General features: G+C 36.8%; 1 protein-coding gene across 2 annotated transcripts in view; it reads left to right on the plus strand.

Annotated features, from left to right (window-relative positions):
* AGL (amylo-alpha-1, 6-glucosidase, 4-alpha-glucanotransferase) overlaps nt 1-12,976 on the plus strand; it is an 83,185-nt gene that overhangs the window by 16,213 nt on the left and 53,996 nt on the right. For both annotated transcript variants that reach the window (XM_011226927.3, XM_019801294.2), the window contains exons 5-7: nt 123-326; nt 8,816-8,997; nt 9,165-9,276. In XM_011226927.3, coding sequence (XP_011225229.1) covers nt 123-326; nt 8,816-8,997; nt 9,165-9,276 — 498 coding nt within the window. The remainder of the gene's footprint in view (nt 1-122; nt 327-8,815; nt 8,998-9,164; nt 9,277-12,976) is intronic.

Below are 12,976 nucleotides of genomic sequence, written 5' to 3' on the forward strand. Positions count from 1 at the left end.
TAGTTGCATGGTTGCCTTGCTATTTAAAATTACTTAAGGAAGTTTAAACTTATGTTTTGCTTAGTTTTACTTTGTTTTTTTTTTTTCTTACAGTGGTCTTTGTTTATTTTCTTGTGTTGCAGGTTACAACATGATTCATTTTACCCCATTACAAACTCTTGGACTATCTAGATCGTGCTACTCCCTTGCCAACCAGTTAGAATTAAATCCTGACTTTTCAAGACCTAATAAAAAGTATACCTGGAATGATGTTGGACAGCTAGTGGAAAAATTGAAAAAAGAATGGAATATTCTTTGTATTACTGATGTTGTCTACAACCATACTGGTATGAGCTTCATTAACTACTTCCATTAATTTTGATGAAAATATTATATTCTGATTATTTTATTTCTTGTTTTATATAACATAAATTTTGAAAACACAAATGATGCATAGGTGTCCTTCAATTTAAAAATCACTTTATATAGTACCACTGTTTTTCTTTCAAAGAAAGCAGTGTTAGTTGAAGATAAAATCAGCATGGAAGTATTTTCAGTGTAATGATTATAAAAACAAGAGAGTGATCATAGAATAGACCTATGATCACATATTTCAACTTGCAGGATTAATACTTTGCAGACCAACATGTGAATCCCAGCAACAGCTCTGGTGCTATAGTATATATTTGAAAAAACTGAATGACTATTATTTAAACAGAAAGTTATTGGTAAACTCTTAGAAGTTAAATCTAAAAATTACACATGTCAAAAGGGCTTATTAAAGTTAACTTGTTTGGATCCCAAGATTCTTTACCAATATACAATTCTATAAAATGTATCAGAGCTTCCCAGCTGGTGATCCTCAGGGAGATGATTGCTGCAGTCACCTGTCAGAACAGCTGGGCCTGGAGAAGCCTCTGCCCATGATCAGCTTTCAGTTTAATCCAGTGTGACTTGCAAATCTTATCTTCTTTGTATGCCACAGTGAAAACTTCCTAATATCTAAGAACTCAGTATTCTTCATTTGAAAATTTGACATTATTGATAATTACTTTAATATCAATAGTATTATTCCTATCAGATTTATCAAACTACATAATGGCATTATATGAGTTAGGATATGGCATAGGCAGCTGTAACAAAGAGACAAAAATATAGTGATGTAAGACTGAAACTGTATTCATTTCTTATAAAAGATGAGATAGACATCCCAAGACTACTATAGTAGCTCAGTGGTAATAGAGAACAAGGTTCTTTCTCTCATGATGCTCTATCTTCAACACTTTGCTTCCAACTCTTAATCAAATATGACCGCTCCAGTTCCCAATATCACCTTCTACCAATGGAAATGAAGAAGGGGAGTCATGCCTTTTAAGGGCATGATCTGGTGTGTGTGTGTGTGTGTGTGTGTGTGTGTGTGTGTGTGTGTGTATACACTCACATTTTATCAGGTAGGATTTTTTCTCTTATCACACCTAGCTGTAAAGGAGTCTTGCAGTGTAGCCTGTCAGCCATATGTACAGCTGAACCTTGGGAATTCTGTTACTAAAGGAACAAAGGGAGAAAAAAAATGGGGTACAGTAGCAGTGTATTTCTGAGGCATTTGAGAGATTCTATGCATTGTAAAAAAGTGAATTTTGTGTCAGCCTTAAATTAGAAAGTGTTACAGATTGTAATGTCATTTCTGTGAAACAGGTTTTCATTATAAAGTTACTATCCAGGGGGAGTCAACTTCCAGATTGGCAGTGTGAGGGCTTCACAGACCTTCTACCCAGCAAAACAACTGGTAAAAATTATTTTTAAAAAAACTGTTTAAAGTCTTTGGGAATTGTTCTAAGGGGATTCAGCATATGGAACAGTATATTAAAAAATCTACTAACTCTCAGTAAGAGCAGTGATAGTCTGTGACATTTGAACCAGGATCTGCTTCTCCCTGCCCAGCTCAGAATGATGATAGATCTATTCCTGGCAGGTGCAGCTGGAAACACAAGGCTCCTTTTCTCCTCAGCTCCCAGTATCAGGCTACAGTTGAAATGGGCAGGCTTCCATTTCTCATGCCCCTCCCAACTCCAGCACTCTGTTGCAGAAACTCTATTCTTTTTTTTTTTTAGATTTTATTTATTTATTTGACAGAGATAGAGACAGCCAGCGAGAGAGGGAACACAAGCAGGGGGAGTGGGAGAGGAAGAAGCAGGCTTATAGCGGAGGAGCCTGATGTGGGGCTCGATCCCATAACGCCAGGATCACGCCCTGAGCCGAAGGCAGACGCCAAACTGCTGTGCCACCCAGGCGCCCCAGAAACTCTATTCTAGGCAAGAACAGGTGAGAGATCTTGGGCTTCCTTCCTTCATCCAAACCCACTCATAGAGGGAAGGCTTTATCTTATGCATGGCAGGGCAAGAATACTGGGCCCCAGTTGTCCTTGCCCCAGCTTGCTTGTGGGGTAGAGGTTCCACACCTAGAGAAGTAAGCCAAAAAAACCAGAGGCTACAGTCCCTGCCACCAGCTGTGGAACAGTGATACAGGTGTTCTGCCCAGGGGAAGAGATGTGCAGTAAGAACAGAGTAAGAATGAAATTGACTTTATTTGGTGCGTAGCATGGAACACTGTTGGAAACAGTGGAGACTTTGGTGTAAACAAGAAGAGGCTGGTATCACCATGAAAGCAACTAGCTAGTAGCTTAACCATAGGCTAGCTAGTAGTTTAACCAAAAAAAAAAAAAAACAAAACAGGGAAAGAGACAGCTAAGAGCAGCCCTCATGGGGTCAGACAAGTCTCAGAGACTAGCGTCAGAGATTCTCCCTGCCAAGAGGTCCAAATTTAATTGGATCAGATTGTGGAGCAATTTATGCTCCAGCCTATTATCAAAAATAATAGCACTAGAGAGTAACAGCTAAGTGTGATTCCAGCAGAGGCAAGCAGCTTTACAAAGTTCAGGGAAAGAGACAGTTAAGAGAGCCCTGCTAAAAACCACTATCATCCCAGACTGACTGCCGTGGCCAAGGCTGCACACTCTGAGAGGCAACATCAGTGTCTGCACACTGTAGGGGAAATAGACCTCACTGAAATAGTTGAGCCAAGTTGCAAACAGACAGCCAACAAGACCTGAAAGGAATGGGCTCAATATCCAGAGTTACTACAGTACATTATCTAAATTGTCCAATTTGCAACAAAAAAAATTGAGAAATGCAGAGAAACAGCAAGTGTGACCCATACACAAGAAAAAAGCAGGCAACAGTAATTGCCTTTAAAAAGTCCTAGATGTCATGTTTAGCCAATATAGACTTCAAAGCAACTATTATAAATATATTTAAAGAATTAAAAGAAGCCAGGTTATATAGCAGTAAAGGGGATGATATGATGATACTATCTCATCAAATAGAGAGTATCAGTAAATGGAAATTTTTAAAAATAACCAAATGGAATTCTGGAGTTGAAAAGTAAATAACCAAAATTTAAAATTCACTAAAATTTTGGTAAATAACTAAAATTTAAAATTCACTAGTATGCTATTGCATACTTAAAATTCTCTAGTGAATTTAGCAGTATATTTGAGTTGACAGAATAAAGAAAGTATCAGTGAACAGAGATTATACATTTTGAAGAACAGAAAAAAGAAGATAAAAATGAACAGAGTTCCAGTGAAAGGTGGGACATCTTGAAGCATACCAGCATGCAGCATGGAAATACCTGAAGGAGAGGAAAGAAAAGAACAGAAAAAACACTTGAAGAAGTATTGGGTGAAAACTCCCAACTTTTAAAATTTGATTTAAAAAAATTAATCTACACATCCTAAAGCTCAGTGTACATTAAATAACATAACAAAGATAGCCACACTCAGCAGAGTAAAAAATTTGTAAGCCAAAGATCTGGGGAATGTTTAAAGTAATGCATACCTTGTTTTATTGTGCTTCATTTTATTGCACTTCTCAGTTACTGCTTGCTTTTTTGCTTTTTTTTTTTTTTTTTTTTTTTTTTGGTTACAAATTGAAGGTTTGTGGCAACCTGCATCAAACAAGTCTATTGATACCATTTTTCCAACAGCATTTCCTCCCCTCATGTCTCTGTGTCACATTTTGGTAATTTTTGCCAAACTTGTCATCAAACTTTTTCATCATTATATTTGTTATGGTGGTCAGTGATTTGTGATTATGACTTGCTGAGAACTCAGATAATAGCATTTTTTAGCATTAAAGTATTTTTTATTTAAGGTATATACATTGTTTTTTTTTAGATATAATGCTATTGCATACTTAATAGACTACAATACAGTATAAACATAACTTTTATATATGCTAGGAAACCAAAAAAATTTGTTTGACTTGCTTTATTGTAATTTTCATTTTATTGCAATGGTCTGGATCCAAATCCACAATGTCTCCAAGGTGTGCCTGTATCTTGAAGGGCAGAGCCTGTCAGAGTTAATTAAAAAAACAAGATCCAACTACATACTGTCTGCAGGCAACACACTTTAGATTAAAAGATACAAATCGGTTGACAGTAAAAGGATGGATAAAGATTTATCAAGGATTGGAAGCTTGGAGGTTCCCTCTTTGGTTGCTCTGGAGACCACACAGCTTTGGGCATACATATGGTCTTCCAGACTGCCAGAGGTGAATGTGATTTTATTTTTAAGCCTGGCTTCCTAGGATTCACCCTGGGTCAGAGTAGGTTAGTGTTCACTCCATGTTTGGGTAGAGGTTGTGTTTAAGTCCCTTTGCCAGTGTGTTGTCCTGTGTTGATGGGTCTGTATGAGATGTGAGGAATGTTTTCAAGTCTTTCCCATGGCCTATTAGAATTGCTTTGAGTGGGTGCAGCCCCAGGAGGGCTGTCCTCTGCTTTCTCTTTCCCTGGTTCTCTCTATTTAACTTCTGTTTGTTTGCTCTGTTGTTTTTCTTATATCATGGAGCTACTAGAATTCTTTTAACTGCTCCCCACTAAGGTCTTCATTATTTTCAATAACACTCTTATGCATGGAGTTCTTCACTCACTGTTCCAAACAAATTCAGTCCCCTTCATCCTCATGGCCTTTTTCCCTGAGCAGAACACCTGTGCCACTGTTCCAGAGCTGGGGATGAGAACCACTCTTTCCCAAGTACCATCTCATTCTGGGGGCACTCAAGGCAGGAGGTAGCAATCCCTGGTCTTTTCAATTGCTCTCCCCACGTGGAACCTTCACCCTACAACTAAGCTCCAGCTCTCCGGGGCAACTGGAGTCCCAGTGTTCTTGGCCTCCCACAGCTAGGTAGGACGTCCACCCTACAAGGGAGTGGAGGGGGGAACCCTGGGTGGAGGAAAGGAGCCAAGATTTTCTTTGCCTTCCTACTTGGAATACAGCTTCTACAAAATGGGGCTAGAGGGAGTGAGAAACATGGGCTGCCTGCCTCTCCCAGCATGAAACTGTAACCCCAGACTGAGAGTGGTGGGAGGAGGGAGTCTCCATGTTGGCCATACCTACCTGGAGTAGAGCACCTGGCACAGAGCTTCCATTAACACATAGCTGGTTGGGAGTGTTAAGGGAGCAGATGGTATAGTTCAAATGCCACAGACTATTGCTATTCTTGCCGAGAGTTAGATTTTCTTGAATAAGTGTTTCTCCATATGCTGAATGCCCTTAGGACAATTTCCAGAGACTTTAAATGATTATATTTTATAATTTTTGCTATTTAAATTGTGGTTTTGCTGGGGAAAATGTCTGCTAAGTTCCTCACTGCACCACTTTAGAAATCCATGTTTCATTTTTAATTTTGATGTATATTATGATGCAGTTTGGTTTGGCTTCTCTTTCATGTAGAATTAGAAAAAAAACTTTATTACCTAATATTTAGAATTCCTTCATTTTACACTTGATTTTGTTTCAGAAGCATAAGTAAGAAAGTTGCGAGATTTTACCATTTAAAAAATTAGGGTAGCCGTAGTTTCATTCTTAATAAATGAAAATCCAAACTGGATATAATTATCATTACATTTTTTTCTTACATCTTGAATTCTAATAACTCTGATGATGAATCTAGGGAAAACCAGCTTAAATTGAATTTGGAGAATTATTAATTTAACTTATTACAGCATCTCTGTTTCTTATGTATCCTGTCTTCAAGTGTTTATTATATATATATGTAAATAATAAATAAATAAATAATGTACTACATTATTTACTAAATAAATGACTGAAACTAAAAATAATAATTATTTTTAAACTCTGTAAGGATTGTAATGGTGCTCAGCTGAGTGAATGAGGCATGAACACATTCATCTGGTTAAGACTGCAAGTTCTGAAGAAACTTGCCCAAATTCATTCCTAGCTGTATGACTTAGGCTGAGTTACTTATCTCTCTGTGCCTCAGTTCCTCATCTGTTAAAGGAGCATAACAGTATGTCTTACATCATGTGGTAGGACATGAAGATTAATAAATAGTGTATTTAACTGGCATATGGTAGGTATTCAGTGGTTGTTATTACTTTTTGTTTCTTGTACATTAACCACACATGCTCCTCTGTATGAATTCAGGGGCATTATTCTATTTTAAAGATAAAACAATATGTATAACTTTTATTTGTTTATTTAAAAATTAAAACAAATATTTTTTAGTGTTGTAAATACTTGGAATACCTTGTAGAACTCCTCTGATTCTGGTTCTGAACTTACTGGTACAAATGGGTAATAAGATGTAAGCTACACTCTTACTCTTTGAGTATGTTTCTTTTAGCAATTTCTCAGCCTTACTTTTTTTTTTAGAATTTAAAAATGAATTTATTTTTTAATTATAATCATATTTTTAATTATATTATGTTAATCACCATACTGTACATCCCCGGATTCCGATGCAAAGTTCGATGATTCATTAGTTGCGTATAACACCCAGTGCACCATGCAATACGTGCCCTCCTTACTACCCATCACCAGCCTAGCCCATTCCCCCACCCCCCTTCCCTCTGAAGCCCTCAGTTTGTTTCTCAGAGTCCATACTCTCTCATGCTTCATTCCCCTTTCTGATTACCCTCCTTTCTTTATCCCTTTCTTCTCCTAGCGATCTTCCTACTTCTTATGTTCCATAGATGAGAGAAACCATATGATAATTGTCTTTCTCTGCTTGACTTATTTCACTTAGCATTATCTCTTCCAGTGCCGTCCATGTTGCAGCAAATGTTGAGAAATCGTTCTTTTTGATAGCTGAGTAATATTCCATTGTATATATGGACCACATCTTCTTAATCCAGTCATCTTGAAGGGCATCTCGGCTCCTTCCATGATTTAGCTATTGTGGATAATGCTGCTATGAACATTGGGGTGCATATGGCCCTTCTCTTCACGACATCTGTTATCTTTGGGGTAAATACCCAGTAGTGCAATGGCTGGATCATAGGGTAGCTCAACTCAGCCTTACTTTTATCAGTCTTAATAAAACAATGTATCCTATTAACCTTTCAAGATTAGCTATACAAAGAGGTTGCCTGTGAGAGAACTGAGTTTTCTTCCATCAGAATTGTTAAATAAGTAAATAAATAAATAAATAAATAAATAAATAAATAAATAAATAAAATAAAACAAAACAAACAAATCCATCTCTCCGGAATGAAAAAGCTGCATGAGGACAGGAGCCTTGCTCACTTTTGCTGCAGAATATCCATCTCCCAGAACAGTGCCTGGGACAGATCACATTCTGAGTGATGTAAACATATGAATGGATTTTGAGTTAACATGCTGTCCTCAGGTAGTACTACCGATCAAATACTTTGGTAGATGTGCCTGGGCCTTAGCTGGAGCTGGGACTGGTTTGAGATGTGGGTACTAAGAGTGTGTGAGATGAGGAAGGACATGTTCAAAGAAAGAGAAGGACTAAGATGTAGCAAACATCCCTCAAAGGTTTAGCAGAAATGAGAAGAGAAGGACCAAAAGAGAGAAGGAAAAATAAAAAACCACCAAGATAATGATACCGTTTATAAATCAAGGGAGAAGTATTTCATAGATCAATGAAGGACTAATCAGTAATGGCAAATGTTATAGAGGTTAAACAGATAAAGTTGAGAAAGTAGCACTAGATCTCATGATTAGGAGGCTTAGAGTAACCTCAGTGGAGTGCTGGATGCAGCAGCAGATTGCAGTGGGAAAAGGAACAAGACTGTGGGAAGAAAGTGGAAGCAGCAGATACAGGTTGGATTTTCTAGACGTTTGGTCTTGATACTAATAGACTACAGAAGTCAGAGAAAGAACTGTGTTTGGATAGGATGTGCATTTGTTTGTATTCTTAGCCTTAGGGAGATACAATCATATTTAAAGATCCAGAGGAAGGAACCTCTCCTTCCTTCCCCCACCCAAAAAAATACAGGAAGAAACGATTATGTGGGAAAAAAGGTCTAAATGACATTTTGAGTTCTGAAGATTGGGCAGAAGCCACATTCCAAACTGTAGTTGACACAAGACTGTCAAAATGGGCCAAGGACAAGACCCTTCTTAACTCACACAATAGTAAATATATTATTACCGGGGTGTTAATAAATCAGTGTTGCATCTTACAGCAATGAAAAATTCCTACAACACAAAAGAAAAATGTATGGTGAAGTAGATGACAAGACACCACAGCCAAATAAATGTTTTTCACATTACAGTATCATAAATTATGATAAATATTTTAAATTAATAACAAGTATTTAATGTAAAAATGTAACATGAATATGTAATATGTAGTTTATATAATTATAATATAATATTTAAATATTGATGTCTAATATATAAGAAAATGAGTGGTGGATGTTGATATTTTGTTTCATCTTTAAACTTAATGAAGATACTAACTTCAATTACAAGATATTCCTTTATGTTTCCTTTTTATTTAAGCTGCTAATAGTAGATGGATCCAGGAACATCCAGAAAGTGCATATAACCTTGTAAATTCTCCACACTTAAAACCTGCCTGGGTCTTAGACAGAGCACTGTGCCATTTATCCTGTGACGTTGCAGAAGGGAAATACAAAGAAAAAGGAGTACCTGCTTTGATTGAAAATGATCATCAAATGAATGTCAGTATGTATAGAGGAGTACCACACTAAAACAGAATAACAAAATTTCTAAAGTACAAAGTAAATGTATGGTTGAAAATTATTTAGAGTCTATCTTTAATTTGATAAATAATATTTAGTGAAAAGATTTTAAATATATATTTTTTTTAACTATTGAAATTTTTCAGTGCATTCGAAAAATAATTTGGGAGGATATTTTTCCGAAGATTCAGCTCTGGGAATTTTTCCAAGTAGATGTTTACAAAGCAGTTGAGCAATTTAGAGGACTTCTTACACAAGGTAAAGGATATACATTAAAATGTTCCTAGCAATTATAGAAGTTCGTTATTACTCTTAAAGGGATAACCCTTCTTTTCTCTGGTTAAGACATTATTAAATCTGTTATTATATATTTGTGTTACTATAAACTGTGGTCCTGGAAGCTATCTGAGAATTAGCAGAGATATCTAAAGGGCATGTCATAATAATATATAACATAATTATTTCCCCTGGGGACTGTTTCTTACTATTGGTTCCTTAGCACAATACTCAGAATATAGTAGAGCTCAATTTATGTATGTTAAGTGCATGAATTGGAGGTAAGTAGAGCAGATTACTGCAGCTGCCACAAGGTAGCTTTTAACCTCTAGATATCAATACACTTTTTTTAAGATTTATTTATTTGGGGGGGGAGCATCGGGGTGGGAGGAGAAGCAGAGGGAGAGAGAGAGAGAGAGAGAGAGAATCTCAAGCAGACACCCTGTTGAATGCAGAGCCCATTGCAGGGCTCGATCCCACGACCTAGAGATCATGACCCAAGCTGAAATCAAGAGTTGGACGCTCAACTGACTGAGCCACCCAGGTGCCCTTAAACTTTTTTTTAAGATTTTATTTTTAAGTAATCTCTGAACCCAGGGTGGGGCTCAAACTCACAACCCCGAGATCAAGAGTTGCATGCTCTACTAACCAAGCCAGTCTTTAAGCCTTTTTGATAGATTATTTCCAGTTTTTTCATCATTCATTCATTCGTTCAATACATATCTTTTGAACCACCTAGTATGTACTAGGCACTCTTCCAGGCATGGGGATTCAGTGGTGAACGTAGCAAGCCCTTACTTTTGTAGAACTTACATCCTTACAAGCAGTATTATAGAAAATATATCCTGTATGTATTATCTTTACTTATGTGAGTAAATCTGCAGGATAAATTGTTAGACATAGAATTTCTGGGTCAAAGAGTATACAAATTTAATGATAAATTTACAATAGATATTGTCCAGTTGCTTTTCAGCACAAGTTGTACCAGTTTACATTATTAACTATACCCTCAGTAGCATTAGATACCATTAATCTTTATAATGTTTGTCAATCAGGCAGAACATCCCTTATTTTAATTTGTAGTTCTTTGCTCATTAGTGAAGTACCTTTTCACATGTTACTTTGCCATTTATGGATCTTCCATTAATTGTCTATTAATGTTCTTTCCCTATTTTTCTATTGTGTTGTTTGACTGTTTCACATTGGCTTATTAATATAGGTGATTCCTGGGGCGCCTGGATAGCGCAGTCATTAAGCGTCTGCCTTCGGCTCAGGGCGTGATCCCGGCGTTCTGGGATCGAGTCCCACATCGGGCTCCTCGGCTGGGAGCCTGCTTCTTCCTCTCCCTCTCCCCTGCTGTGTTCCCTCTCTTGCTGGCTGTCTCTCTGTCACATAAATAAATAAAATCTTTAAATATATATATATATATATACATATATATATATATATATGTGATTCCTTTATACTGGCCTCAAATATGTCCTCCTAGTATGCTATTGATCTCCTAACTCTTGATTATGGTATTTTTTTTTTTCAGTGTAGTCAAATTTGTCAGGCTTTTATGGCTTCTGATTTCACATCATGCTTAGAAAAAACCTTCCATAGGGGCGCCTGGGTGGCACAGCGGTTAAGCGTCTGCCTTCAGCTCAGGGCGTGATCCCGGCGTTATGGGATCGAGCCCCACATCAGGCTCCTCTGCTATGAGCCTGCTTCTTCCTCTCCCACTCCTGCTGCTTGTGTTCCCTCTCTCGCTGGCTGTCTCTATCTCTGTCGAATAAATAAATAAAATCTTTAAAAAAAAAAAAAAAAAAAAAAAAAAAAAAAAAAAAAGAAAAAACCTTCCATCAACATTGTTTTCTTTAAAAAATTTTTTGTTTTCTTCTAATAATCTTACTTCTTTTTTACATTTAAATGTTCAAGGGGCACCTGGGTAGCTCAGTCAATTAAGCATCTGACTCTTGATCTTGCCTCAGGTCATGATCTCAGGGTCAAGGGATTGAGCCCCACATCGGGCTCCATGCTCAGCAAGGAGTCTGCTTGGGATTCTCTCTCTCCCTCTCCATCTTCCCCTCCCTACATCACACACACTCTCTCTTTCAAATAAATAAATAAATCTTTAAAAATAAATAAATGTTCAATATACCTGGAATTTATTTTTGTGTATTATATAAATAATTTATTTTTATTCAAAAAATGGTATTGAGTTGATAGTCCATCCTTTTATGCTGATTTGTTGTACACCATTAAGACTTCATAGTGTAGTCATATACTAAATATACATGGGTTTGTTTTGTGTACTATTCCAGTGACCTTTTATTCATTCTATCAATACTAAAGACTGTTTTATCATTTACACTGATTGTATAAGCTTTTCTTTTTTTCAAACACTTCCTGGCAGTTTTTTTTCTTTTTTTTTTTAAGATTTTATTTATTTATTTGAGAGAGAGAGAGTGAATGAACGGGGGGGAGGAGCAGAGGGAGTGGGAGAAGCAGACTCCCTGCCGAGCAGGGAGCCCAAAGTTGCTCAGGACCCTGGGATCACGACCTGAGCTAAAGACAGACACACTTAACCCACTGAGCAACTCAGGGGCCCATTGGTAGATTTAATATATTTACTCTTCCAAATGAGCCTCAGAAACTAAATTTTAAGAATCTATTCATATTTTATCTTATTTTGTTTGTGCTTTTATAAGCCACTCCAAGGTCTCATTAGAATAAGCCAGATATTAATTAGTTAATCCAAAAGCAAGCCCAATTAAGGAAGGAAGGCACTTGATGTAATGACCACTGGGCGTTATAGCAACTGATGAATCACTAAACTCTACCTCTGAAGCTAGTAATACACCATATGTTAATTAATTGATTTTAAATTTAAAAAAGAAATATTAAAAAGAATGATGAATAAAAAATTAATAAAATCAAGCCCAGTGGAGGCAGTCCTGCACAACACCTAATTTATTAGGAACAAGTTCCAGAAAAGGGATGAAAATTCTTCCCACAAAACATTTATTTACATTTTCTTTTTTTGTCTCTTTTTTTAGTAATAATTTTTTTATTATATTATGTTAGTCACCATACAGTACATCCCTAGTTTTTGATGTAAAATTCCATAATTCATTAGTTGCGTATAACACCCAGTGTACCATGCAATACGTGCCCTCCTTACTACCCATCACAGCCTATCCCATTCCCCCACCCCCCTATTATATAAGGAATATGCTTGTTGGTAAAAAGGAAAAAAGTATAAAAACAAGCCTGTGTGTTTCTTTCAGAGAATGCAAAGAAAGTCAAGTTGTTAATAAGACTTACTTTTGAATAGAAAGCAGTGTTTGAAGAAAAAGAACTCCTGATATTAGTGTATTTGGTAACACCTAGAAGGAAAATTTGTACCACCAACATCCTTAATGCCCTAAAAATTGTAGTAAGAGAATGCTGACTAAGGCAGAAAAGTGGGGTAGGGGTTGAACTGATAGGAATCCTTGTGTTTCTCTTCTATAATGTTCTTCCTTCTTTTCAATCTCTCTCTCCCCCTCCTTCTGTATGTGTATACTCTGTGTGTGTGTGTGTGTGTGTTTGTGTGTGTGTGTGTGTGTGTGTGTGTTGGATGGTGTGCAGGAAGATGGGGGGGAGGTAGGAAGGATGCTTGTGAAAAAAATATTTGTTTTATTTTTCTGTGAAAAAA

The sequence above is a fragment of the Ailuropoda melanoleuca genome, chromosome 2 (genome assembly GCF_002007445.2).
Source record: "Ailuropoda melanoleuca isolate Jingjing chromosome 2, ASM200744v2, whole genome shotgun sequence".
NCBI lineage: Eukaryota > Metazoa > Chordata > Mammalia > Carnivora > Ursidae > Ailuropoda > Ailuropoda melanoleuca.